Here is a 27,519-nt window from a genome sequence, read left to right on the forward strand (position 1 = left end):
ATATCTAGACGTAGTGTAAATGAATAGTTATGAATTTAAAATGTCAAAACGACCTATAATTTGTGACAGGTCCGTAGACCTGGGGTCCCCAACGGAACTGCCTTCCCACGACACTTGGTCCAACGAAGGGCACAGCCACAGCGTACACCTGGGCCGACCCGGCTACACACAGCTAGGTTGAGGCCTCGATCCGACCACTGGCCGTCTTCTCCGACCACGAAGCCTAGTCGGCACCCCGACCAAAAGGAGCCGGTTGGGGGTAGGGCCGCAGCCCGACCCCGGTTGGGTTCTTCCGGCTAGGTTCTCCCGACTGAGTTCTCCCGACCGGGTCCTCCCGACCGAGACCCCCGATTGGGAATGCACCGTACCGCCCGTGTCGCTCCCCCCGACCGACTCGGTCGGGACCGATTGTGACAACCGACCGGGGACACCCGCCCGGTGTAGGCCCAAGGAGCAAGTGGGACAGATAACGAGGAAGCGCCCGAGTCAGCCGGCCGTACGCAGAATCATATCGCGCCACGCCCTACGCACATCTTGCACAGTACCGCCGTAAACATACTCTCTACGACGGGGTGGCCTGACGAGGAGAACAGGGACCAGGGACCAAGGACGGAGGCCATACCGCACCAGACGACGTGGGCTTCGACAAGACTAAGCAGCGCTTGTACACTCCCTCTCTTATCCCCTCCAACTTGTAAGGCCGCTCCCTTGTGCTATAAAAGGGGACGGACCCTCCACTTCTACACGCTTGGACACTCTCACACGGAGACTCTGAGACGAACGTTCTCACACGCACTCTTGCACACTTAGCGCACGCCTGAGCTCCTCTCACTCTCTTCCACTAAGACGAGAATAAGGCTAGGACTCAGGCACCCCCCTCTCATACTCCTCTCGTTTGTACCCCTACTACAAACTTTGAGCACATGGACTCAGGAATAAAGTCGACCGACTGACCCCGACTGGACGTAGGGTAGGTTTCCCGAACCAGTATACATCCTTTGTCATTGTGTGTTAGGCCATATCCGATTTAACACACGGCAAAACTACAAATATTTACTTGTCGGCTAGATTTCGCACCGACAGTTGGCGTTGTCCGTGGGGAAGATGCCATTGCGTTTGTGTTTTGCAGATCATCGGATGGCCCACCTCACCACCACCTTCGGCATGGCGGGCTCGAGCGATACGATTCGCTTCGGCACGCTAGAGTTTCCCGCTCCCACCCTCGGTGGGACGTTGGTTCTACCTGTCTTCGTGCCGTTCCAGGCCTCCCGCTTTGGAAGTCTAGACTTCGTCGCTGATCAGCTCGGCGTACTTCACCTCTGAGAGGAGACGACTCCCCCGGCATCCCTGGGAAAGGTGGCTCGCATCGTCATTCACGAGCCACTCGATGACCTTGATATGGAGGCACTTGCGCTCCGCATTGAGTCCGTGTTGGGCATGAGCCCCACGGTTAATGACATGGATACTGTCATGTATTCACTGGCTAACATTTTCAGCCAGCTCTCCGGAGGCGCTCTGATGTCCCCGACGCGCACCTAGCTCCCCTTCGGCCTTGCATCTTCGGCGGACGCGTACACACGGGGGCTCTGGAGGGGCATGGCATCGTCGCTGCACCCGTGCGAGTTCGTGGGAATGGCGGACTACGCTCCCACCTCCTTCCACAACCTCTGCGATGAGGAGCTCAAGAGTGACGGCTTCAGCATTGGCGACGTGACGGCACTTGACCATCCTCTATCCCGGAAGTGCGCCATGGCGGATGCCCTGAGTTAGCTTCCGGAGGTGGTGGAGTCTGTAGAGACTCACACCACGTCGAACCACCGCGCGGAGGCCCTGGTGCAAGTGCAGGCGCACGGCAATGAGCTGCGATAGTGGCAGCAAGACCAGTAGCCACCACCACCCGTGCGCCCGATGCATCACTCCGCACCGCACGCGCGCAACCCGGCAAGCAACGCTCGAGGCCGCGCCCGCCAGGTCCAGCACAACATCCTGGCAGGAGGGGACGACCTCCCGCAGTTCGCTGGGGCCGGATAGAACATCACCAATGCAGCGATGCTACTACGCAGCCTCCTCGAGCCAGCTGACCTTAAGGAGCAGGCAATCCACCGGAACCTCCGGGTGCTGGTGGAAACCGCTGCCATACAATAGGTGGAGAGCTCCGCGTCGCGACAACGACACACAACCTCTTGCCCAACCGGTGCGCTGGGGCTGCACCAGCCGAACCGCTCCGTCCGCTCGCCCCCACAGGCATGTCGGGCAGGGTGGAGCGCTGCGGCAGCTCCACAACCCGACCCGGCACCGGCGCCACGGCGTCAGCCCGTGCGCGAGCAGATCGGGCTGAACCATGACGCGCGCAGCATCATCCACGTGTGATGCTTGGCATGGCACGATGTCGATGTCGAATAGATGGTGGCAAGAGTGGCCGACGCAGCCCGCAACCGGTCCGACGAGGAGCGTGAAGAAGTGCACCGTAGGTGAGATGGTCAACTGAGCGTCCAGAACGATGACCGGAGCCCCAGCCCGGATGACCGGGACCATGGGCCTTCGGTCGCTGCATCCAAAAAATGCCTTTCCCACAATGCTTCCGACCGCCCACCAACATCACCAAGTACACTAGGGAAACGAATTCTGAAGTGTGGCTTGAAGACTTCCGGATTGCCTACCAAGCCGGAGGAGCCGATGATGACTATTTCATCATCCAATACCTCCCCATTGGCGTAGGGGAGTTTGTTCAAGCGTGGCTCGAGTTCCTTCCGCCCAGCAGCATCCGTGACTGGGCAGAACTAAAGAAGGTCTTCGTAGGAAACTTCCAAGGGACGTATATCCACCCTGAAAACTCCTGGTACCATAAGAGTTGCAAGGAGGAACCTAACGAGACCCTGCGGGATTACATTGGCAGGTTCTCGAAGCAATGCAACTCCCTTCCTGACGTCAGCAATGCGAACATCATCAGCGCGTTCCTCTCTGGGACGACTTGCAAGTCCCTGGTCCACAAGCTCGGTTGCGTTAAGCCCCGGACCACTGGTGGGCTGCTCGATATCGCTACGAATCATGCCTCCGGCGAGGAGGCGGTCGGGGCGGTCTTCAGCGGCGGTCGGGACAAGGGTAAGGCCAAGCGCGAAGATCGAGACGAAGGCCCCTCCACGCAACGGGGCAAGAAGAATAAGAAGAATCGGCAACGTCCGATCGACCCAACCTTGGTTGCCGCGGCCGACAGACCGGGCAAGCAACCCCAGCCGGGCCAGCACAATCACTTCGAGAAGCTAATGGAGAGCCCTAGCACCAACCACGCTTACCCCATCAAGCACGTCTACAAGGACTGCAAACTCCTCAAATGCTTCCTGTGACAAGCCGGCAAGCCAAAGAAGCGTAAGAGCAAGGAGGACGCGGCCTGCAAGGAAGCCGCGGCGGGCAAGGATGGAGACGGCTTCCCCGAACCCAAAACCTGCTCATGATCTTTGGGGGATCTGACGCTGACCACTCCAAGCTGCAGTGCAAGGTGCGTTACTGTAACGACCTCGGATAAAAACCCTTCGTGTTAATCTTAATCCGATTCCTTGATCCCCTATCTCAGTTTACCAAGTCTAAGTGCTCAACCTCCAGCTCGGTCCCGACCCCCTGCGATCCGACCCCTCGCCGTTTTCCCCAGTTCCGACCCCGCCGACCCCCAACTCACCGCCGGATCTTTCTAAGTCCTCTCACAATGCCTCCCTTCAATCTGAGCCGTGGACCACCGAGACTGACCGGTGGACCCACGAGATCTACCCCCCAGATCTCTCGCGACAGGCGCACTCGAGTTGCATGCCTGCTTCAGAGTTCCCTAGCCGCGTGGCTCAACTCCCCCGATGCCCGCCGCTCCGCCTCGTCGCTGGTCACGACCGAATGGATTCTCGCGCCCCCTTCCCCAATCGCGGCGGAAGCTCCTCTGCTACCCTTTCTGCAGCACCTCGCCACCCGCGCCCATCATCACATCGCCAGATCCCGGCTGCAGAGCCCGATGCCGCCCGTCTTTTCCGTCGCCCCTCCACAGTCGCGCCGCCCCGGTCCTCGCTACGCGACGATTCCTCCTCCGCCAACCCAGACCACGGCAGCGATAGCTCCTTTTCCGCCTTGTCAGAAGCTCCGCCCCGACAATCTGTTGCTCCGCGCTTGCCCGCGCGACCGCAGCCGCCTGTCTTCTCACCTGTGCGCCCTCATTTCTAGCGCCGTTTTCCTGGTCACTTCCGTCAGATCCACCGCGCAACGACGCCCGCCTCCGCCAAATCTCAACCACCGGCAAACCCGCGCCTGCGCCGCCCTGTCATCGGTGCCCAATGACCGCCGGTGTCATCCCCGAAGTCCTGCTCAACCGCCCTCGTCGCTCAATCACCGCCCCGGCAGAGCACTCCATCGCTTCTTCCCCGGCCTTCGCGCCGCTCCCCCTTCTCTCTTCCGCGCAGCTATAAAAAGGGAATGCCGGAGCCCCGCCGGAGTTCCCCTTTGCCATCGCTGCCCTCCCGTTTGCTCCCTGTTCATGCTCACAGTGCCACCGCCTAAGTCTGAGGAACTCTCCTCTCCGCTCAAACATCACCTTCCCCAATCCACCAGCCCCTGCTTCCCGTGCTGCACAAGAGCTTGCTTGTGATCCACAAGAAGCACCGCCGCCGCCGGAATACCACCGGACATCCTCGCCGCTGTTCCAAGCCTTAGTCTTTCCACCCAAGCCTGTTCTTTCCCGACCCCAAGCCTCATCTATAAGACGAAGGTAAGCTACCGACCCTTTGTTCGCCTTGTCCGACCCCTCCTATCCGCCCGACCCTGGTTCCGTCTCGCCCGACCCTGTCTGTTCCGCCGACCTTTCTCCGCCTCGCCTGAGGGCTCGGCTGTATCTTTTTCCTTGAACCGAGGGTGTATGTATAAAACTTGGGGACTTTTCAGCGTTACGTCTGAGGACCCCTAGCACATCTATTCCTCTAGATTAAGGGTCAGATCATAAGTTCCTCCCCATCCGACCCTTATATCTTGATCTCCACCAACTCAAGCGAACCTCCCCACCCTCCTATAACTTGCCGCAAGTTTCTGGGCTCAAACTTGCAAGTGTTGCTGTTGAAATGACCGTCTAAATGCTAACCAATGCGTTGCATTCGTGTAGAGCTGCGTCTCGCCGACGGCTTCTACGAGCTACACCCAGCGCCAGAAGATGAAGGTGTAGCCGAGCTTCTGCCTCCAGAAGCCGAAGCCACCCAAGAAGACGAGCAGCTTCCCTCCTCCCTGTTCGAAGGCATGCCCCGGATGCATGAATTCCCTGTGTTTTACCAAACTTGCGCATGCCTTCTTTAACATGCTTGTGCATTTACGTATAGGAGTTGTTTGGAACCATAGATGCATAACTTAGCTCCCTTGATCTGGACACTAGCTGTTGGACCGTGTAGATGTCTTGCTTAACTAGGAAATGGTAAAAGCCGAGTGATTCCCTATCACTCGCGAGTTGTAGGAGTTGGTTGTTTCCTCTTCTGTTGCAACTATAAGGACGATGGACGGGGCAGGGTTTTGGGTAACTCTTTGGTGGTCGGCTAATCGCCCCGTCTGTCTATGAAACTTGCTAAGGCCCGACAGTGGTGGTGTTCGTGATCAAGTGTTTGAAAGTACTAATCTCATACCTAGTATGGGATGGGGAAGCCTAGTACCTGATTGAACTAGGGCGTGGCTTATACCCCTGTTGTCCCTGGAACGAGGTTCCCATGGTGCATCATGTGGGTGCAAGTGCGGTCACAGTACGGTAGAGATCGAGACTGTGGAGCATTGCATGCCAAGGGAAGTTTGGACCTGACACGCGCCTGGGAATTGATAGGGACGGCCGACACAGGAAGCGACCCTTGTGGTGCGCGGATGTCGTGAGATTAGGTTCGCCATGCATGGTTAAGAAACTCGAATCGATTCGTCTGCCTCTCACAGTTTGAGACTGCTTGATCGCTATGTCACCCTGAGTAAGTAAAGGAATCTGATGATGATATGGTCTTAATGATGATGTATATATATACCTTTGGTTGGTTCTATGTCTGTTTAGAGTAGGTTGCAAACCTAGACCGGATAATGAACTTAGAACCTGAGCTAAAACTTGAGAGTAGGGATACGCCTAGCGCTTTTGGCAAACAAACCCCTCAGCCGAAAAGCCTTGCATGTCTAGAAGTGGTAGAGTAGCGTACTCCATGTCGGTTAAGTCTTGTTGAGCTTAGTAGCTCAGCCTTGTTGTGGCTCTTCTTTTTCAGGTGAAGTTGCTACCTCTGAGCCTCCCTCTGCTGGCTCTTGGCCGCTCCAACTCCCTCCGGGTTGGACGGTTGAGTGGGATCCCTCCTCGGACGGCGAGGAGAGGGATCACTGATGTCCCGGTTGGCCTCACCAGGGATATCCGACCCCGATGAAGTAGCTTCCACGCGTTGTTTTACCTTCTGTTATTTTTCTTCTGAACCTTGTAAACTCTGATGTTGTTTTATGGCCAAACTAAATGGTTAAATTGGTAACTCAGTGGACTTGTTGTATTCTCTGGAACCGCTCACCTTCGTGTGGGTTTGCTATTCGGTCCTGTTCAAGTGGTTAAATCGGATGAAATCCAACGGCACTTCGTGTTTACTTGGTTAAGGCATGAGAGTCGCATATCAGGCGGCTTAATCATGACTAATCAAGCAAATCCGAAGTGGATCCACCACAGTTACTGAGAGATACGTGCCGTTGACTCATCTATCCCAACTTTCCTGCGTTGGTCGAACCATCCAATCACGTTCGATCAGAAGGACCATCCTCCCTGCATCCCCCGATCGGGTCGGTACCCCTCGTCGTCGACCCCATAATTAACAGGAAGCGCCTCGCTCGGGAGCGCCTTCAGTCCGACCGAGGAGACCAAGGCGGTAGGGATCGACCCCAGCGACCTGACGAAGACGGTGCGAATCGGGACCAAGCTCCCGGCCAAATAAGAAAGCGAGCTCATCGACTTCCTGCGTGCCAACCGGGATGTCTTCGTATGGAAGCCTGCTGACATGTCAGAGATCCCGAGGAAGGTCTTCGAGCATGCACTACGCATCGCCCTGGGCTCAAAGCCCGTCAAGCAACGTTTGCGCCACTTCAACGATGAGAGGTGCAGAGCTATAGGCGAGGAGATCACCAAACTCCTAGCGGTCGGTTTTATCAAGGAGGTGTACCACTCTGACTGGCTTGCCAACCCAGTTCTTGTAAAAAAGAAAATTGGAAAATAGAGAATGTGTGTTGACTATACTGGCCTTAAAAGGCGTGTCCTAAGGATCATTTTCCTTTACCGCGCATAGATTAGATAGTCGACTCCACCTCAGGATGCGAAGTCCTCTTTTTTCTAGATGCCTACTCGGGCAATCACCAGATCACGATGAAAGAGTCCGACCAGGTTGTGACCTCCTTCATCACCTCGTATGGCTCGTACTGCTATGTGACCATGCCGTTCGGTTTGAGGAACGCTGGTGCCACCTACCAGCGGTGCATGCAACGGTGCTTCACCGATCAGATCGACCCGCCCGACCAACCCGATCAGGTTGAGCAGCCAAAGGCCACTATCGCCGTCTACGTGGACGACATAGTGGCAAAGATGACTCGAGCGAGTGACCTGATCGGGAACCTAGTCGCAACGTTCGCGAACCTCCAAAGGTTCAGCGTCAAACTGAATCCCGAGAAATGCGTTTTTGGGATTCCGAGGGGGAAGCCGCTCGGGTACATCGTGTCTGAGCATGGCATCGAACCCGAAAAAATCACGACCATCGCAAATATGGATCCCATACGCAACGTCAAGGGCGTACAAAGGCTCACAAGCTGCTTGGCTGCTCTGAGTCGGTTCATCTCTTGACTCGGCGAGAAGAGGATGCCGCTATACAAGCTTCTTAAGAAGTCGGACGTGTTTGTCTGATGGAAGAGGCACAGAAGCCTTTAGAGAGCCTCAAATCGTTGCTGACCTTAGCCCCGGTCCTCGTCGCTCTCGAGCGAGAAGAACCCCTCCTCCTCTACATCGTGGCAAGCGACTGCGTTGTCAGCGTCGTCCTCGTCGATGAAAGGGAGGAGCCCGAACTCGTGCTAGAGGTCCAGCGACCAGTGTACTCCATCAGTGCGGTACTCACCAACACCAAGGTGCGCTACCCTCAGGTCAAGAAGCTTCTGTACGCCATGTTGATGGCAAACCGGAAGCTCCTACTCTAGTTCACCAAGCACGAAGTGACAGTCATCACCTCGTACCCACTGGGCAAAATCGTCCTCAACCGCGACACCGCAAGTCGGATCTCCAAAAGGGCGCTCAAGCTCATGGGGTACAACATCAAGTACGCCCCCCGCACCGCGATTAAGTCTCAGGCCCTGGCCGACTTCGTCGCCGAATGGATGGAGATCCAGACCCCGACCCCAGATGTCACCCACGAGTAATGGACGATGTACTTCGGTAGGTCGGTTATGGGACCCAGTGCGGGGGCTGGTGTTGTCTTGATCTCCCCAAAGGGAAACAGGCTCCGCTACGCAATCCGTCTCCACTTCACAGCCTCAAACAACGACACAGAGTACGAAACCCTCGTCAACGGGCTACGTATTGGCATCGAGCTCGGCGCGACACGGCTCTAAATCCTCGACGGCTTAGAACTAGTGGACGACCAAGTCATGAAGGAGTCCTCCTGCAAAAGTCCACTCATGGCAGCATACTGCCAAGAGCTGCGGAAGCTCGAGGACAAGTTCTAGGGAATCGAACTGCACCACGTCCAGCGAAAGGACAACGACACTGCTGACTCCATAGCGAAATTGGCGGCCAAGCAGGATCCGTCCCGGATGGAGTCTTCGTGAATGATCTTCATGAGCCATCCACCCGCATCCAGGTGAATCCGACCCAAATACAGCCTGGTCGTGACCAGGCGCTCGGGAGCCCCAACGCATCAATGTGGCCCGACCCCGACCAAGGGCTCGGGGGCTCTGACCCGGACTCCGCGGTGATAGTGCTTGACCCGACCGAGTGGAGGGCGCCGCTGCTCGCCTACATCCTCAAAAAAGTCCTCCCACCAGAGAGGACTGAAGCGCGACGAATTGATCAATGCGCCAAAACGTTCGTTGCCATCGGCGACGAACTCTACAAACGAAGTCCATCGGGGGTACTCATGAAGTGCATTCCGACCGACCAGAGGAAACAGCTTCTCCTCGAAGTCCACACCAGAATCTGCGGACATCACGAAGCCCTGTGTTCGTTGGTCAGGAAAGCCTTCCGTCAAGGCTTCTACTGGCCCACAGTGCTACGCGATGCAAAGGTGGTGGTCCGCAGGTGCGAGGGGTGCCAGTTCTACGCCCGGCAGACTCACCTGTCGGCGCAGGAACTCCAAACCATCCCCATCCCCTAGCCATTCGCATTCTGGGGCCTCGACATGGTCGAACCCCTCAAAAGTGCCCAGGTGGGCATGACCACATACTTGTGGCAGTGGACAAGTTCACAAAGTGGATCGAGGCGAAGCCCATCACCAACATCCGCACACAAGAGGCAGTCAAGTTCTTCCTCAACATCGTCTACCGATTCGGCGTCCCTAACTGTATCATCACAGACAACGGAACAAACTTCACTGGCAAGAAGTTCCTAGATTTCTACGACGGTTACGGCTTCAGGGTCGACTGGGCCTCGGTCGGACACTCGCGAACCAACGGTCAGGTCGAGCGAGCTAATGGAATGGTCCTCTAAGGACTCAAGCCACGCATTTTCGACCGGCTCAAGAAATATGCCAGAAGATGGGTCGCAGAGCTCCCAGCCGTCACCTGGAGCCTAAGGACAACCTCGATCCAGTCGACTGGGTTCACCCCTTCTTCCTGGTGAACGGTGCTAAGGCGGTATTAGCATCCGACCTCGACTACGGTGCTCCAAGGGTAAAGGCGTTCAACCTCGATCGAGCCGCGGAGGCTCAACTGGACGCGGTTGACCTGCTCGAGGAGGCGCGCCAGATGGCACTCATTCGTTCTACCCGTTACTAGCAGAGTCTTCGCTGGTACCACAAGAGGAAGATTCGGGGAAGAACCCTCAAGGTCGGCGACCTCGTGCTACGGAGGATCCAAACAACCAATGACAAAGCACAAGCTTTCTGCGCCATGGAAAGGACCGCACGCGGTAGCCGAGGTGATCCAACCAGGCGCCTACTGACTGAAGGACGACGACGGCAACATCCTCACCAACACTTGGAACATTGAGCAGTTACGTTGTTTCTTTCGTTAGCTCGATTCATTACCAGTCCTTTTCCATTCAACACTTGCTCCTACAGCACCCCGGCCCGAGCACTCTCAGCCAGGGTCGCTCGGGGCCTCCACGGGGGTGCGGCACCACCCCCTCTTTACTTATTGGGTAACCACGCACCACGCCTGAATGAAAGGGCGCGCCCGAACGAAAGGGCATCCCATCCTCTAATTTACCCTAAAAGCAACTTATGCTCTAGCTTGCGGACCGATCGGACATCGCCACGACTACAGTTATGAGCAGCTGAGCCTCGCGGGCCATGCCTGGGTTCTTAAGGTTGCAGCCTACGGTCAACGGGTAGGTCTGAAAGGAAAAGGGTGAAAATCAGAAATTGCTTAAGGGTGAATTAGAGGACGGGTGGGACAAGCTCCCCATCACAATCACAAATGAACTTAAAATTGTTCACTCGAGGGCTCACAGTCCTGTGCAAATTTCTATCACACACAAGGAAACTAACTACCCTTTTTCTACCGCTCCCCCTCGGCCGGGTCGGTTGGCAGCACAGCAGACAAGGACGAGGGCTCCCCAGTCGCAGTCGGGTCGACGCTCGGGTCGGTCTCGGTCAGGATGATGCCCGGCTCCATCCCAGCTTGCACCACTGCATCAGGATTAGTGGCACCCTTCTGACTTGCGCATGCAGCCATCCATGAGCGGCGAGCCTCCATGACCCATGTCGCAGTCACGTGCGCGGCGATCGTTCGCGCGCCCTGGACCAAGCTCTGACCCAGCGCCCGGATCTCCTTGAAGCTCCTTTCCATCGGTGTACCCTCTCCAGATCACCTCGAAGTCCAGGTCAGGGTAGTGGGTCACTACCGACGTCAGCACCCCCAACGCCCGTGAAACACACCGTCGGAGATAAGTGTTCGGACTGTGTTCGGGACCTCCGCAAGCTGGACGGCAGGCCTACTGATACTCGAGCCTGACCCGAGCACCTCAGTAACCACCACCTGTGCCACGTCGCAAAGTTGGTTGAGCTCATCCGTGAGGGTGGACCGCTCTTCCAGGGACCAAGCCAACGCATTCGCGTTCCGAGTGACCGTCGCCTGGGTCGTCCTCAACTCCCCCTCCAAGACTGCATAAGAGACCAAGTCAGCGGAAGGCAAAAAAGGGGTATGACCCTGCCTCAAACTCTTCAGATGGTGGGACTTACTGTCCATCATAGCGACGACCGTGACGCATCCCTCCTTCGACTGCTGCAGCTCTTGCCGCAGGAGGGCATTCCTCTCACCCAGCTCCTGACTGGCGCTCTCAAGGATGGTCTGCCCCTCTTCCAGCTGGGCCACCCTCCCTTGTAGCCGAGCGGCCTCTTGCTCGGCATGTTCTCGACTCGCTCGCTCTGCCCCTAGGGCCTCCTGCACCATCGCGAGCACCTGCTTGGTGGCAGTCGCCCGCTCGGCCACCCGGCGCTCCGCCTCCTGGCGCTCTCGGGCCGCTACCACGACCTCCACCAGATGAGACTCCGTCACGGCAAGCACCCACTCAGCAGCGGTCGCACACTCCTCCATAGTGGCCACGCGTACCGCCTGGTCCTGGGACTCGTGATGGGCAGTCTCCAGCTTATGAGCAAGGTCACCGACCTGCCGCAACGCCACCTCATCCCGTTCCAGACGACCATGCTCCTCCTAGAGGAACCAGGACTTACAAGTCGATATCTTCTCCAGGCTCTGTAAGATAAGGGCAGGCACGCTAAGACAACCGGCTGAATAACAAATGACCAGGGAGGAAGTTAGGATTGCAGAAGGCTTACCTCTCCGATACACGGCAGGTCAACGGACATGGCCCGATAGGCAAGGCAAGCTTCCTCCAAGGCCACCTTCAACTTCGCCACGATGGAGGTGAGGCCCGACCACATCGACAGTCCACCACTCGTGAGCAGGTCCTAGAGTTCCCGCTCCCTCCCGTCGCAGAGCATGAACTGGACCTTCCCCGGCTCGCCCGGCTGAGGCCACACCAGGTTGTCAGTCGCCTCCGACCCACTTGAAGGTCCAGCTGCCGCAGTGTTGAGTGGCACCAGGATCATTGTCCACTCTTGAGATGGCGAGGCCCTTGAATCCACAGCCCTTGTGACCTCCTCTCTGACGGAAGGGAGGACCACCACCGGGATGTTGCGGCCTGCTAACAACGGCTCTTCCTCTGTTCCAGTCGCCTCCAACACGCCACCCCCGGGCGGGCTCGGAAGGGTACTCGCCCAAGCATGGGCCTGGGCCAGCTCGGGGGGACATGTGAACCTCCGCTGCTTCATCGGCGGCCTCGACCCTAGCTTCTCCGCTCCCCTCCAAATCCAACCAGAAGGGCGAGCTGATGGTGTGCGCCCCTCCTCCGGGTGACACAGGGATCACGGGTTCCTCTCTCACCTCCTCCGTGACCGGTAGGGGAGGGAGTACCACGGTTACCACCGCCGCGAGATCCGCCGTCACCGCAGGGGTCGCCGTCGTCGCGGCCGCCGGCGCAGGCACAACCAGCGTGGGCGGAGGGGAGGGGGACGAGCCCCATCAACGTGGATTGGGCTGACTCCAGCACGCTCCTCCCATCGCTCGGCGTGACCTGATGCAGGTTGAGCATCCACTCCGTGTGTACAGGAGGCAGCGTGATGACTAGGGGAGCCGATGACGAATTACTACAAAAGAAGACACGGGAACGGATTATTCACGCTGAACAACGTGTTCACACAGGCGAGAGAAGCTACAGTCACGTACATGATCGGAGGAACTAGGAAGTCTATTGAACCAGAACTACTCGGGGACTGCCACCCGAGCCGTACCAGGACGACCGAGGGTGGGGGCACCCCGGCCCCTGGCGGATTCACTGCAACGACTGGCAGAGCATCCCTTTGCTAAGGACCAGGTGCGTCTGCCGACTCCTGGGCCACCGTCATATGACCGTATCCCTCTGGCCGACCGCCACGCACCGTCACGCTCAACACTGGCAGCACCTCCGAATGGCGTGGCGGCGACCGCACCCGCTTCGCCTCCCGCTCGCGGGCGGCGACCCCGTCTGCTGCGCGCTTCCTTGACTCAGGGGGTACCAGAAGATCTCTCTGTACCACGCTCTCTGCCAGAGGGCGCGGTGGCGGGCTCGCGGCGCCCAGTCGAAATCACGACGACACTCCTGCTCGTCTCGTCCCCCGAATAGTCCGAATCATCTCCCGACCCCGAGCGGTTGGAAGACTCGAGCTCCACCCCTACAGCCGACGAGCTCTCGCTGACGGGCTCTCGCTGCCGTGAACCCGCCGTCTAATTTTTTACTACCTCGCCTCCTGCCTCTAGGCCTTCGCGGCCTTCTTCTTTTTCCTCTCATCCGCTGCCATCCTGTGGGTAGCCTGATGGGCTGCGCCCTCCGGCCCCTTCGGGAGGCTTTGTCGTGACTTGTAACGCTCTAGCCCCTGTGAGGTGAATGGCCCAAAATCAGTCGGAAGGACTGGATGAAGAAGAAACATGGCGCAAGGGTAGAGACATACCAAGTCGGGCCGCCTTCCAGCTTGGAAGGGCTCCGGCATCCCAGTGAGGGTCATGTCACCCCCCAACTGCAACACTTGATCGAGGCGCGCCTCGATCTCGTTCTTTGGCATCTCCACTGACGACACGCGATCGGGATCCGACAAGCCGGAATACTTCCACATTAGTCGTGCCCTCTGCCCCAACGGAGCGATCTGCCAATGGATAAGGTGTCAAAGATCCGCATCCTATTGGGGCCCTCCTCCACACGTTGCCACAGCGCTGGCTCGAGTACCTCCATGTGTTTCTTCTGCTTCGTAGCGGGTCCCGACACCCAGCTCTCCTGTCTCGTCGGCCTCCTTCCAGTGAACTTCGGTCTACCGGGCTCCGGATGTAGAACCACTCATCGTGCCGTCCCCGATTACAATCATTAGGGGTATACGGTGGGTAGGCGACCTTGGGCTTCCTCTGAAGCGCGAACCCTCTGACTGGGGCTGGCAGGCTCTCCTTCCCCCTTTCCTTGGACCAGGCTCACCCGGAGAAGAACTTCACAAAAAATTCCACGTGCGGCTCCATCCCGAGGAAGGCCTCGCAGATGATGATGAAGCCAGCAATATGCAGCACCCCGTTGGGGTTGAGGTCCTACAACTCCAACCCCTAGCAATGGAGGAGCCTGCGTAGGAACCAATGCGTGGGATATCCAAGCCCACGCTCGTGGAAAGCGAGGAAGAAGATGACCTCGTCTGGCTTGGGTCATGGGACGATGTCCCCCGCCTCAAGCACTCTCCAACCCACAACAGCCTTCGGCGGCAGCAACCCCTTTCTTGCGAAGTCCTCCAGCAGTTCCTCCCTCACGATGGATGACCTCCAGTTTGACATCGCACAACAGGAGGTGTTGAATGGATCTGTAAGACTTCTTTCGCTCTGACCCTTGACTCTCCTCTCTCTCTCAGAACTCACCACAACACACAAGGAAGTTTGGGCGGAGGAATAGAAAAGGAAGCGGCATCGATCGAGGAAAGGTTAAAGGATAGGCTAGAAGACCTCCGCCCCTCCCCCTATTTAACAGGGAAGGGGGCATGGAGCCCTAGCGAAAAGGACACAACCGACGGGATGCGACCCTACGTGATGGGGGGCGGCCCGGGAGGGGCCCACCTACTTCTGCAGCAAAGTCGCGAAAAACGGGGCATAACCGCATGCAAGCGCCCCTTTGCCTTGTGAGGCAGGGGAGCGGAGGGACCCACCATCAGAGCCTCCACTGAACCGAGGCCAGTAGGCACTCGGGTCAGTCGGACGGAGCGAGAGGACCCACCGTCAGAGCCTCCATCGAACAGAGGCTGGTAGGCACTAGGGTCGGTCGGACGGTTTAGGCATCCGATGGGAGACATTTAAAAATAGTGGAAAGCTAATATGCAGGACATGCTGACCCTATCATGAACGACGAATACGGATTACACTCGGGCGTACCAGCTAAGGGTGCCCCAAGTGTGTCACTCGAACAAACTAACATGTAGGATATGACCAACTCCGTCACGAACGACGGATACAGATTCCACTTGGGCATACCTGCTAAGGGTGCCCCGAGCCTATCACTCGAACTGTCGAGATAAGCAACGCCAGCTTAGCCCCTCCAGTTGCGAAAATCATAAATGGGGTGATGTCCGAGAGTTCGACCGAGGTAACATTACCGATCCCTCATTTGCTTGCCCTGCGAACAAGCACTCATTCATTCATCCATCTTATGTGTGCATGCATTCATTCATGCATCATACATTCAACCCATACATGCAATCATTGCATTTCAATTGATTTGTGTCACGTCACGAAGCAATAGAGGTTCATTCGATATGAGCTGTGATCGACCGGGGTTCGAAGGCCGGCCCGTGAAGGGCTCGAGTCGCCTCGCATCAAACAGAGCCAGGGGAAAATGCAGATGAAGCCCCAATGGCCTTCGCCCAACCTGCTGTAGGATCTAGGATACCGACTAGAGGGGGGTGAATAGGTGGTTTCAACTAAAACCACAACACTAAAGAAATTTAATTAGTAACACAAGAGGAAAACTATTTCTAGATACTCTATAACTAGGTGAGGGTTTGAAACCTAGGGTGACAAGGTACAATTCAAACTCGGGAAATGTATTTGCTCAAAGTAAATTGCAATAAAGAGATTGAGCAAAGAGAAGACCAAACAACATAAGAGACGAATTTTTCCCATGGTGTCAATGACTTGCCGGTCACTCCTAATCCACGTTGAGGTGGATTCCATGCTTAAACCGCTCCTCTATCAAGACACTACTTGATGTTTGAGCTGGCTTGAATCAAAGAACCTCTCGAAACCTCGATTCCACTAATGTTGCTCTTCACCGCTCCTGCGAGGTAAGCACAAACCCCTCACAAGAATAGCCAGGGCTCCTTCACAATCTTTCTTGAAGGGCTCAACAGCTCCACAGCCATCTAGGAGGTGGCAACTTCCAAGAGTAACAAGCCACTAACGCTTGCTTGAAGACTTCCTAGTGCCACAAAGCTCAAACTCTTGATGCAATGCATCAAGATGCTCTCAATCTCACAAGAATGCAATCTCTAAGCAAAGTGAATGAGTGAGAGGTGGAAGAAGGCTCAAGAATGTCAACAAAGCTTTTAAAAGTGCCAAGAGGGCTCACCTATGCCCGGGGGTGAAGTATGAATAGCCCTTCTTCCAAAAGCTAGTCATTGGGTTCAAAACTCGTGAAAACAGGAGATTGGCAGACCGTCTGCCTCACAAGGGCCGGACCGTCTGCTGTTCAAGTCCAACGGCTACTTCATCATTTAATACGTGTCAGACTGTACCGTTACAGAGGTTGCGGACGGTCCGCGGTATACTTTTCAACGTAGTCAGTTCGAACTTATAAACTACGAACGGTCTGCTCAAAGACCTACGGATGGTCTGCCTTTAAGCAAAAGCCCCTAAGCCAACAAACATACCTCTGTCTAAGTTAGGCTGACCGTCCGCCTCTAAGGCGCGGATCGTCTGCCTTTATGCAGTCAGCACTCTTCTACAACATCTTTTTCTTCTCATCTTTTTCACTTTCTCAAACTATGTTAGTCCATATGCATGCAACGCAATTGTTTGAGCAAAGTGGCGCTATTGAACCATCAAGCAAATGAAATTGACCCCTCTTGATAGTACGGCTATCTAGCCTATTAATCCGGTCAATTTACATCCGCTGAGCACCTTTTGACCGGTAAAAATAGAAAACCCTATCATATACCTTTCTCAATGAAATTGTTAGTCCACCAAGGTCGTCATTGATTACCAAAACACAAGTTAGGGGCCTAGATTCTTTCACCTGTTTAGAAGCGGACGGGATCATCTCAACCTTCTCATTCGATCCAGACCTCGAGCTGTGCCCACGGAATCTCCATCGAGGGGAGGCTAGCGGGCCACCTGAGTTCGACCTTCGAAATGGCTCGGGCATCTGCCGGGAGGCAGGTTAAGGAGTAGTGGAATGCCACATGGGGGCTATGCCGACCCCGTTACGAACGACAGACCCGAATTCCACCCGGACATGCCCATTAGCCAGCTCACCGAGCGCGTCACTCGAGCCATCGAGGCAAGCGACGTTAGCTCAGCCCCTCCAGTTGCGGAGACCGCAGACGGGGTGATGCATGAAACTTGACTAACGCCGACCGAGCCCAACGGGGCTCGGGGGCTCGGGTTGCCATATCTCAACTCGGGAATGTGACCAACGACACATGTCATGGTCAGAACAAACATAGGCAAGCACCCCGACTCGCAAGAAGGACCACCTCATCCTGACCAATGGAGACACCAAAGTCCGAGGCCCTAGAAAAGAGCACCTAAGTGCTCAGCCTCCGACTGACTCTCCAGTCGGCTGCAGGCTTGGGGGCTACACCTACCAGGTGTGCTCGCGTGCACCCGACGGAACCCAGACTGATAACAGATCCCCTCCTCGGGAGAAGGGCGCTACAGTCCACTCGACTCGCTTTTGGTCAAAAGGGTACCAAAGTGCTCATCCTCCAACCGACTCTTTAGTCGGCCGCAATCTCGGGGGCTAGACCCAACGGGTCCGCTCGTGCGAACCCGACAGTAAATAGACTACAAACAAGTCCCCTCCTCGGGAGCCAGGCACCCTCTACAACTCAGCGCGCCTCTGCGGCCCACGCCAGCTATCTCCTTGGGAGCTGGGTGTCAGTATCTATCTGACGCGCCCCTGCGGCCTCTGCCAGTCGTCCCCTCAAGAGCTGGGCGCTTGCACCTACTCGGGGGCTTGAACACCTGAACTACTCGGCTACCCTACGCAACGCGGCGAACAAAGGGAAAAATACCAAAAGTCCCGACGACAACCCGCCTCAATGGCGCGATGGGCCCAAGACTCACATGTCGAATATAAGCTTTCATTAAGCTGAAACTATAAGCCAAAGGCTTTACAATATCACGCAAAGCGTGCGAACACAGGAGTCCAAAGGCTTCACAATATCACGCAAAGCGTGCAAACACAGGAGCCCAAAGGCTTTACAATATCACGCAAAGCGTGCGACTATAACCCAGAGACTACCCTACGACTCGGGACCGAAAGAAACAAAAAGAGCGCGAGCAATAATGCAACAAAGCTGCGCTCGAAATCTCGCTCGTCGACCCATCCTCGCCGATTCTTCATCAATCTCCTTCCTCCAGGCAAGGGGCGTTAGGAGGAGAGGAAGGTAAAAGAACCAAGGCAGCTCAGCTGCAAAGTTCTCTCCTCCCTCTGTGGTGACCTGGACGAAGAAGAAAAGGCATGGAGGGATTATGAGTGTCGCGTCTCGGACATACGGGTAAACTGGCCCTCCACCGCAGAATCCACCGTGCACGTGGCAGACCAGGATGATGACCTCCGGCGATCGGCGACCTAGGGTACGAGCGTGGCATCGAGGACAAGGAGGCCATGCTCCCCCTTCCTCCCGAGATGGTGCCCTCGCCCTCTCATCCAGCCCCTCATTGCACGGTGGATCCACGTTACAAGAGTTCTTCTCGCATCGTGGCACCTGGGCATGCCGGAGGAGGCTGCGATAAGGAGGTGGAACACCTATTACGAGAGATCTTCTGGCATCATGAGGAGCGGCCAAAGCTGCGCATGGCGAAGAGTAGCAATCTCAAACCTACTGGATCTACGACCCGAGCCATGGGGACTCTAGATGCGGAAGACCTCCTATTTATAACCGGGCGACCGTCAACCATCCAGGAACGGTTACGATGGACGTTCATGGATGCGCGATAAAAGAGCCTGGCATCGAAGCGACAATTCAGTAACCGCGCACTAAAGGTGCCTGGCTTTGAGGTGACGATTCGACTACCGCGCGGTAAAAGATGCCGGAAATCGAGGCAAAAGTACCGGGCCATGAGGAAATGGTACGATCCCCACGTGGGAGCTCATCCTTATTGTCTCAAATACAGGGTTGGACCCACAATGCGGCCTGCCCACTTCGCAAACAAGACAAAAACAAACAACACCCCCGTGTGTTCCCCCTGACGGAACATTCCGACCGAAAGCCCCTTCGTGACTCCAACAAAGCCCCAAAGGGGCTCGGGAGCTCTTGACGAGTCCGTAGACCCGGGGTCCCCAACGGAACTACCTTCCCGCGACACTTGGCCGAACGAAGGGCACATTCACAATGTACACCTGGGCCAGGCCAGCTACACACGGCCAAGCCGAGGCCTCGATCCGGCCACTAGCAGTCTTCTCGACCAGGAAGCCTAGTCGGCACCCCGACCAGAAGGAGCCGGTCGGGGTTGGGGCCGCAGCCTGACCCCGGCTAGGTTCTCCCGACCAAGACCCCCGACTGGGGATGCACCGTACCGCCTATGCCGCTCCCCCCGACCGACTCGGTCGGGGCCAACTGGGACAACCGACCGGGGATGCCTGCTCGGTGTGAGCCTAGGGAGCAAGTGGGATGGATAACGAGGAAGCGTCCGGGTCAGCCGACCGTACGCAGAACCGTACCGCGCCACGCCCTGCACACGCCTTGCACAGTGCAGTCGTAAACCTACTCGCTACGACGGAGTGGCCTGACGAAGAGAACAGGGACCGAGGACGGAGGCCATACCGCACAAGATGACGTGGGTTTCGATAAGACTAGCCTGTACATCCCTCTCTTATCCCCTCCGACTTGTAAGGTCGTTCCCTTGTACTATAAAAGTGTTCGGACCCTCCATTTCTACATGCTCGGACACTCTCACACGGAGATTTTGAGATGAACGTTCTCACACGCACTCTTGCACACTTAGCGCACGCTTGAGCTCCAGCCACTCTCTTCCACTGAGACGAGAACAAGGTCAGGACTCGGGAACCCCCCTCTCATACTCCTCTTATTTGCACCCCCACTGCAAACTTTGAGCACCTGGGCTTAGGGATAAAGTCGACCGACTGACCCCGACTGGACGTAGGGCACGTTGCCTGAACCAGTATACATCCTGTGTCATTGTGTGCTAGGTCATATCCGATTTAACGCACGACAAAACTACAAATATTTACTTCTCGGCCAAATTTCGCACCGACAATTTGAGATTGAGGGAATAGGTGATTGAGGGTATTTCCATAATATCCTTTGTACAATTTCAGCAGCGGGCAAATATAAAAATATGAAATGGAACAAGGTCATATGAGTAGATTTGTCATTTAACCACCTATTAGCTATTTGTTAGTTGATTTTAGCAGGATTGGGCAAGCTAGTGACATAATGGTTAGTTGGTGCTCAGCTAATTATTAACTACCACCTGAACAATTACTTGGGTGGACTCAAACGAGACTAAGTTTATTTATGTTCACCACGTTGAGCCGCCGTTGCAGGCCACGCCACAACCACACTTTTGATGAACTGCCGTAAAAAAAACAAGCAGAAAAAAACAACATCCTCCAGGTCTAAATTGTCATTTTTCGGGGCATTAGTGCTTTCCTTGTGCTAAAGTTTAGCACCTGTCATATCGGATGTTTGATACTAATTTGAATTTCAAATTAAACATAAATTAATTACAAAACTAATTGCACAGATAGAGTCTAATTCGCAAGATGAATCTATTAAGCCTAATTAGTCCATGATTTGACAATGTGGTGCTAAAGTCACCATTTGCTAATGATGGATTAATTAGTCTTAATAGATTCCTCTCACGAATTAGCCTAAGAATTCTGCAATTAGTTTTATAATTAGTTCATGTTTAGTCCTCGCCACCTAAACTGTTTAGTTTGGCACTCCTACGACCATGAATTAAACATCGGTCAAAGGATGCGCTTGGTTTCATTAGTTTGCAATGGAACACTGTACATCACCAATATGAGACCAGGACTCCAGGAGCAAGACATGCCTCTTTGAAGGTCCAGAAACAGTATTCTGCGTGGCACGTGGTGAAACCTCCCACGTTCAGCAAGCCAGACGTGGCAGCATTTTCATTCGTGCACGCGCTACCCAACAACTCTAGGCGACGGGTGGGTGCGGCGGCCACCAGCCGGGCCAGCCCAGTCCGAGCTCGACCCCGACCCGTGTCGCTGAGCCGCGTGCCCGTTCCGCCCCGCCGCCGCGGGGCGCGGTGACGCCGAGCCATCCATCCTCGTCGCCGCGGCCCTGGACATGGACTCGATCTCCTCGAGCACGGCGACCACCTCCCGCATGGAGGGCCGGTTCTTGTGGTCGGCGGCGAGGCACCGCAGCGTGAGCTGCGCCGCCCGCTGCGCCCCCCGCGACGAGTACTGGCCCTCGAGGCGCGGGTCGACAAGCCGCGCCAGCTTCTTGCGGTCCGCCAGGAACGGCTTGGCCCAGTCCACCAGGTTGTGCTGCGCCGCCGGCCGGTCCGTATCCAGGGCGCGCATGCCGGTGAGGATCTCCAGCAGCACCACGCCGAAGCCGTACACGTCGCTCTTCACGTAGAGGTGGCCCGTGGCCATGTACTCCGGAGCGGCGTAGCCGTAGGTGCCCATGACGCGGGTCGTCACGTGGCTGCTCCCGCCGGCGGGGCCGTCCTTGGCGAGGCCGAAGTCGGAGAGCTTGGCGTTGAAGTGCTGGGTGACAGGGGAGTTCGGCGTCATGTGGTTTGATCGGAGCGCTGGGAAAAATGCAGCGGGATCGTGTCGTGCGCGCGTACCGTGTCGAGAAGGATGTTGGAAGCCTTGAAGTCCCTGTAGATGACGTGCTTCTCCGACGAGTGCAGGAAGGCCAGCCCGCGGGCGGCGCCGATGGCGATGCGCAGCCGGACGCTCCACGGCAGCGGCTGCACGGCGGCTCCGCCCTCTGGTCGCACGGGAAATTGAAAGCGTTATCATATCTCTGCTGCACCGACATACTCTGACCTCTGAACGAACAATCCAACTAGCTAGCGTGTGCAGACAGTGCGACCGACCGACCGTCCATGTGAAAGAGCACAATCAATGATGATCTCGTTTTGTTCTATCGTGATCGCCATATATAATCTGAACTACTACATTATTCAGATACCAGCGTGATTGATCCAAGTCAACTTACTTCGTGGCTCGCTTCTGAAGAGGTGGTTCTCCAGGCTGCCCTTGGCCATGTACTCGTACACCAGCAGGAGCTCCTTCTCCTCCCAGCAGTAACCCAGCAGCCGCACCAGGTTGGGATGCGAAAGCCTCCCCAGGAAATTCACCTCGGTCTGCACACGGATCACCAGTCGCATGAGCAGAAAATAAACAAAACCAAACGTGCCCATCACTAAGCACGCATCATGCCTGCTACCAATCCGACATTTCCTTGCGGATCTCAGTCTCAACCTCAACCACCAATGTCAACACGGATTTCTTGTCGTGTGGAGGTGTCGAGCGGCGTAGCATTTGCCACCAATTTGGGGGGAATAAAAAAATGAAGAACACGGATAGCAGTTGAGAATTATGCCCAGTTGAAAAGAAATTATGGACATGTGAACGTGGTGTAAGCGTCTGGAAACAAGGACTATAATGACATGACCCCTAACCACTTCTTCGCGGATACGAGAGTTTGATGATGGCTAAAGTCTAATTAAGCACCTAACCACTTCTTCTGCAGTTCGTGTCCGTCATTTTCTGCTCATTTAACCAGAAGATGTATGCAGTGTTGCGAAAAGTTCAGAAAAGTCGGAAGACAATGGCTTGACCATAAAGCGTTTTCACCTGCCATTCCTGCACGCCCTGCAAGCTCTCCGGGTTGAGCTTCTTGACGGCGACGGGCATGCTGCCGGCGCCGTTCCGCGCGGGGCTCATGGTCCGCTCGTCGACCCAGCCCTTGTACACCCGCCCGAACCCGCCCTCGCCGAGCACGGTGTCCGCCTTGAAGTTCCGGGTGACCGCCCTGAGCTCCGCGAACGTGAACACCCGGAGGTTGGGCACCTCCAGGATCCTCCCGTTCAGGCTCGCCTCGCCGCCGCCCCCGCTCGTCGTTGCGCCTCCGCCTGCCGGGCGCTTGATGCCGGTGCCGGCGCCTCCTCTACTGGTGGATGGCGCGCTGGGCGGCGACCTACCGGGCATCCCTGGGCTCACCGCGGCGTGGGCAGCGTTGGACGCGGCCATGACGCGCTTCGCCATTGCCACTGCAAGGATAAACATGATGAGCACGAACGAAACGCGCGTCGGCCATGAAAGAGGAGACGATGCGTTGATGATACGAACGGTACCTTGCGGGTGCGCGTGGTGGGCATGGGCCATTGCCTTGACGGCCCCCACCTCGGGCACGTCGGAGCCGAAGCAACAATTACCCATAGCCGCCGGAGGGCAAGCAGCAGCACCGCCTCCGAATCTCGGATCTGGCGATCGTTCCTCTCGTCTTCCTGCTGCAGCCGGCCAGCAGGTGGCTTAGTATATATGCGTCGTCTCGGCCGCCGTGTGCTCATCCAGGCTCCGGTCCAGCTAGTGCTTGGCTTCTCTGTTCATACGAATAACAAAACAGAGAAAAATGGCCTGGCCGTAGCCCGTAGCCGTGGAGACCGGAGAGGAGCGACAGGGTGGAGGCAGGAGGCCTTCGCGTTAGGGAAGTGGAAGGATCATGCGCTCATGAGTCATGGAGCGGGTGTTATTCGGCACCCGTGCAACTGGCTGGCTAGAGCACATGGCAAGTATCCCGGTCCATGGACACGACGAGCGTATGTAATCTTCAGAATGGCAGCAAATTACGGGGAAGTAGTCACTCTCTCTCGTCTCTCCAATCTGCCTTTTCTCTTGCGTCATTCACATTAGGATGGCCGCTGCAGCTGGCCAATGGTATGGAACTATTCATGGAACTAAACTCGCGATCGTGTTCTTGGAAAGTTTCATCCCGGAATATAGCATTCGTACCCTACGCATATAGCATGTCCTCTTGTGTTCTTGACCATGGCCAGTACATTCCAATGTAGAAGAAGAATGTTGAATAACAAAGTTATGAAGAATTGGTGATAACTTTCTATGCAAATTTCACACCAGGCGTATGGCATACAGGAAAAAAAAGAGAACATGTATAGAAAATGACAAGTCCTTGTTTTCCTTGTTTTCATAATTTGTTTTCCTCGAATATGCAGGAGAATTCCGCATCGTATTAAAAGAAGAGAACTCATGAGTCAGAGTACACGACAAGTAGAGTCTATATATGCGCGAAGTACGGATCCAAGCATGGTGTTTCCACGGCTCTTCTTCATCCACATAGATATTGTAGTTGGTTCTCTGCTCAAAAGTTTTCTCGTAGCTCCCCCTAAAAAAAAAGTTTTCTCGTAGCTTTCTATTCATCCTTTCTCTTGCAAGGGTTTCATAATTAGATGTTGAACTCGCTGTAAAAAAGGATACTCTATTCAAAGATGATGATGGTGCACGTACCTTGTCCACGTTTAAACCAAACTCAAGCTGAACCGACTTATTTGATGATCACTGCTAACAGCTTTTGGTCCCCAAGTATTTTGTTTTATTTTTTTATGGAATGGTCAGTTAGACTTCTTCATGTATTGACACCGGTTTAGTCCTTTAGGTGTAGCTGGCTTGGCTCTGAACCTAAATTTATTCATGAATGGTAGCCTTTTTCTGTTTGCAAAAATAAATCCATGTGTTTTCTTAAAAAGAAATAAAGTTACAATTTCGTATCGTAGACTAATACCATCAAATTATTATTCCAACAAGATGTATTTCGGTTATTTCCTTCAGTTACTGTTGATTGTTTCATCAGGTGTTCAAGTCACCTCTCTGTAGATAAACCTTCTTTCTCTCTTGACTAATAGTGCTTTTCCTGTTCCATAAGGTCAGGTTGCAATTAGAATTTAGACATGCGTTGGTGCAAACTAGAGCTGAAAAATGTCTTGGAACGAGCTATGTCCAAATAGGTTCTAAGGTTCTAGCACCCTGCCCTGTTTCAAATCAAGAAGTTCCTCGACTACCATGTGATTGAACTGTTCCACACAACTTTGTATATATTGTATATTTGCATGTTTCAAGAGGCATTTATATATACTGTAGAAGTATTTTATATGCTCCATACGTCCTAGGAAGAGATCAATTCTATCTATGCACATGGACATTTAGACATCCTTTGATAGCGCTCCGCCCGGCTCCAGCTCTGACTCCCTCGGTACTGTAGTGCTACTGTTCATTAGATTAGAGCTCCTTTTCTCTCTCCCCTCTCTCCCCCTCACAAGATGAAGAGGAGCTGGTGGAGTTATAAATTGTGACTCCTCCGACTCCTGCGTGCTACAGTATTAAAACACAGTACCGAAGCCGGAGCACTTGGGAGCCCGGCCAAATGAGCCCTAAAATACTAACTGAAACATGAAAGTACCATGCATTCTGTTTTCGGAGGGAGTAATTTCGACATCGGTAAGCAACACCAACTGGCGGCCCATTACAGGCCTAATTTTATTTAGGGGAGCCGCGAACCCATCACACGGCCCGCTTCTTCGACGTTCCGGTCAAGACTCACACGATCCACCAAACCAACCACGCGTCGCAGATGCCGCACCCACCCGGTCGCTGTCCCTGCTTTTCCCGTTCACGCACACCCACGCGGCCACGCACCGCATCAACGCGCTCCCCCAAAAAGGCAACCAAAACCAACCACCAGGCCACCACCCTCCGCCTCCGCTCCCTGATTCGAAAGCCCCCCCTCCGTCCTGTCCCCCCGCAAAACCCTAGCTCCACCCACCATGAAGGGCAAGGCCGACACCTCGAAGAAGGGCGACGGCAGGTAGGATCTCCGCGCCTGGCGCTGTTCTTGTGCCGGAACGAGGCTTCCCTGTTTCCTTTTGATGGCTGAGCGGTGCTCTCGGTAACGCTTTTGTGTGGTGGTGGTTGCAGGCTCAAGGCCGGCGGCGGCGCCGGCAAGCGGAAGAAGGCCGCCGCGAGCGGCAAGCCCAAGCGCCCGCCGTCCGCCTTCTTCGTCTTCATGTAAGTTCTCGCTCCCGGCCGAGTCGTTACTTACTCAGATCTCCAGATCTGTTATTTGTTTCTATGGTGTTTTGTGGATTCCTCCTGTACTGAGCATGTTTCGGTGTGCGTTTGCTCGGCAGGTCTGAATTCAGGCAGGAGTACCAGGCGCAGCACCCTGATAACAAGAGCGTCGCGGCCGTGAGTCACTTGCACTCTGTTCTCCCCCCGTTTTTTTTTCTGGGTATTTGCAGATGTCTTATTTCTTCGACTCTTCGTGTTGGTGGATTAGGTGAGCAAGGCAGCAGGGGAAAAGTGGCGTGCTATGTCAGAGGAAGTGAGTAGATCTCTTGAATACCATCGACCTTTTGTTTTAGATTTTAGATCTAATAATGTGCATATATAGTTTTTTTTAGCATGACAGTGACGCTTATGCACAATGTTGAAGTATAAATAGTTTTTTTAGGGCCAAGTATAAATAGTTGAAGTGGCCTAGTTATTACCTCTTGAAAAAAAAAAGAAAATCAAATAAAAAAAGTAGAAGTCGAGTTAGACCTTAAGAGTGGAATTAAACACCCATATCTAGTTGTCAAAGTATACAGCACCGTATCATGAAAGCACAACTCTTTTGTTAGTGGCTAATGTGTATGTTCTTTGTTTTTGGAATAAAAATCATTAGGAGAAGCAACCATACGTGGACCAGGCTGGGCAGAAGAAGCAGGACTATGAGAAGAACAAGGCCAACTTTGATAAGAAGGTATTCTTGGAATGATGGTGCATACTCAATTCTTTTTTTTTGTTTGTTATTCCATAATTTGAGTTTTGATTTTCTTAGGAGAGCACAAGCTCAAAGAAGGCTAAGACTCAGGATGATGAGGGCTCTGACAAGTCAAAGTCTGAAGTTGATGATGAGGATGGTGGCAGCGACGAGGTACAGAAAATTTAGCTATTTTATGGATGATATGTGTCTTCAGTGCCATGATATTTGCCTATTCAGTGGTTCTAATGGATATTTATTCTGTTTGATTTCCTCTCTGCAGGAAAATGAGGAAGATGAGTAAATAGAGTCTCCATGGTCATGAGGTAGCAAATGGTGTGTTAGGTCCCCGATTAGCTTACTGGTTTGCTATCTTTAATATTAAGTTCTCTGGAACAGGTTTGTATGATGGGGATCTATTAGACTTGTGTTTCATGAGGTTGTTAGTTTAGTGCATTAGCAAAGAAAAAGCCGGATGCTGCTAGCTGCTCCGTTGCTTTTCTTTTGCTAACCACTTGTGTCTCAACTTGCTGTACCTGTTTCATTCACTAATCTAATGACTAGTCAGCTATTAGCTTAATGTTTTGGTTTTATATGTTCCTTTGGTGTGCGGCGCGTGCCCTGCATAAATTGAGATGTTTTGGTTTTATACGTTCCTTTGGTGTGCAGCGTGTGCCCTGCATAAATCGAGGTGATCTGTTCTGTCTTATATGGCGAGTCTGTGTTTGTGGCCCATTTCATCTATGTGTCTGTTTGAGAC

The 27,519-nt window shown here is 54.6% G+C and overlaps 3 protein-coding genes across 3 annotated transcripts; 2 read left to right on the plus strand and 1 right to left on the minus strand.

Moving 5' to 3' along the window:
• The first annotated feature begins 8,909 nt into the window (after window positions 1-8,909).
• LOC117856047 (uncharacterized) lies at window positions 8,910-9,694 on the plus strand. Its single transcript, XM_034738470.1, has 3 exons — window positions 8,910-9,108; window positions 9,221-9,286; window positions 9,441-9,694. Exons 1-3 carry the CDS (start codon window positions 8,910-8,912, stop codon window positions 9,692-9,694), a joined length of 519 nt encoding a protein of 172 aa, XP_034594361.1.
• Window positions 9,695-20,607: 10,913 nt separating this feature from the next.
• LOC117841796 (probable serine/threonine-protein kinase PIX13) lies at window positions 20,608-23,737 on the minus strand. The gene is made up of 5 exons (XM_034722246.2): window positions 23,299-23,737; window positions 22,799-23,214; window positions 22,158-22,305; window positions 21,781-21,926; window positions 20,608-21,697 (listed from the first exon to the last, which is right to left on the minus strand). The coding sequence occupies exons 1-5, from the start codon at window positions 23,381-23,383 to the stop codon at window positions 21,104-21,106; spliced, it is 1,389 nt and encodes a 462-aa protein (XP_034578137.1). The 5' UTR covers window positions 23,384-23,737; the 3' UTR covers window positions 20,608-21,103.
• A 1,903-nt stretch (window positions 23,738-25,640) lies between these two features.
• LOC117841947 (high mobility group B protein 3) lies at window positions 25,641-27,339 on the plus strand. The gene is made up of 7 exons (XM_034722308.2): window positions 25,641-25,823; window positions 25,934-26,023; window positions 26,146-26,203; window positions 26,295-26,339; window positions 26,682-26,759; window positions 26,838-26,933; window positions 27,043-27,339. The coding sequence occupies exons 1-7, from the start codon at window positions 25,783-25,785 to the stop codon at window positions 27,061-27,063; spliced, it is 429 nt and encodes a 142-aa protein (XP_034578199.1). The 5' UTR covers window positions 25,641-25,782; the 3' UTR covers window positions 27,064-27,339.
• Window positions 27,340-27,519: the final 180 nt, after the last annotated feature.

The sequence above is a fragment of the Setaria viridis genome, chromosome 1 (genome assembly GCF_005286985.2).
Source record: "Setaria viridis chromosome 1, Setaria_viridis_v4.0, whole genome shotgun sequence".
Classification (NCBI taxonomy): Eukaryota; Viridiplantae; Streptophyta; class Magnoliopsida; order Poales; family Poaceae; genus Setaria; species Setaria viridis.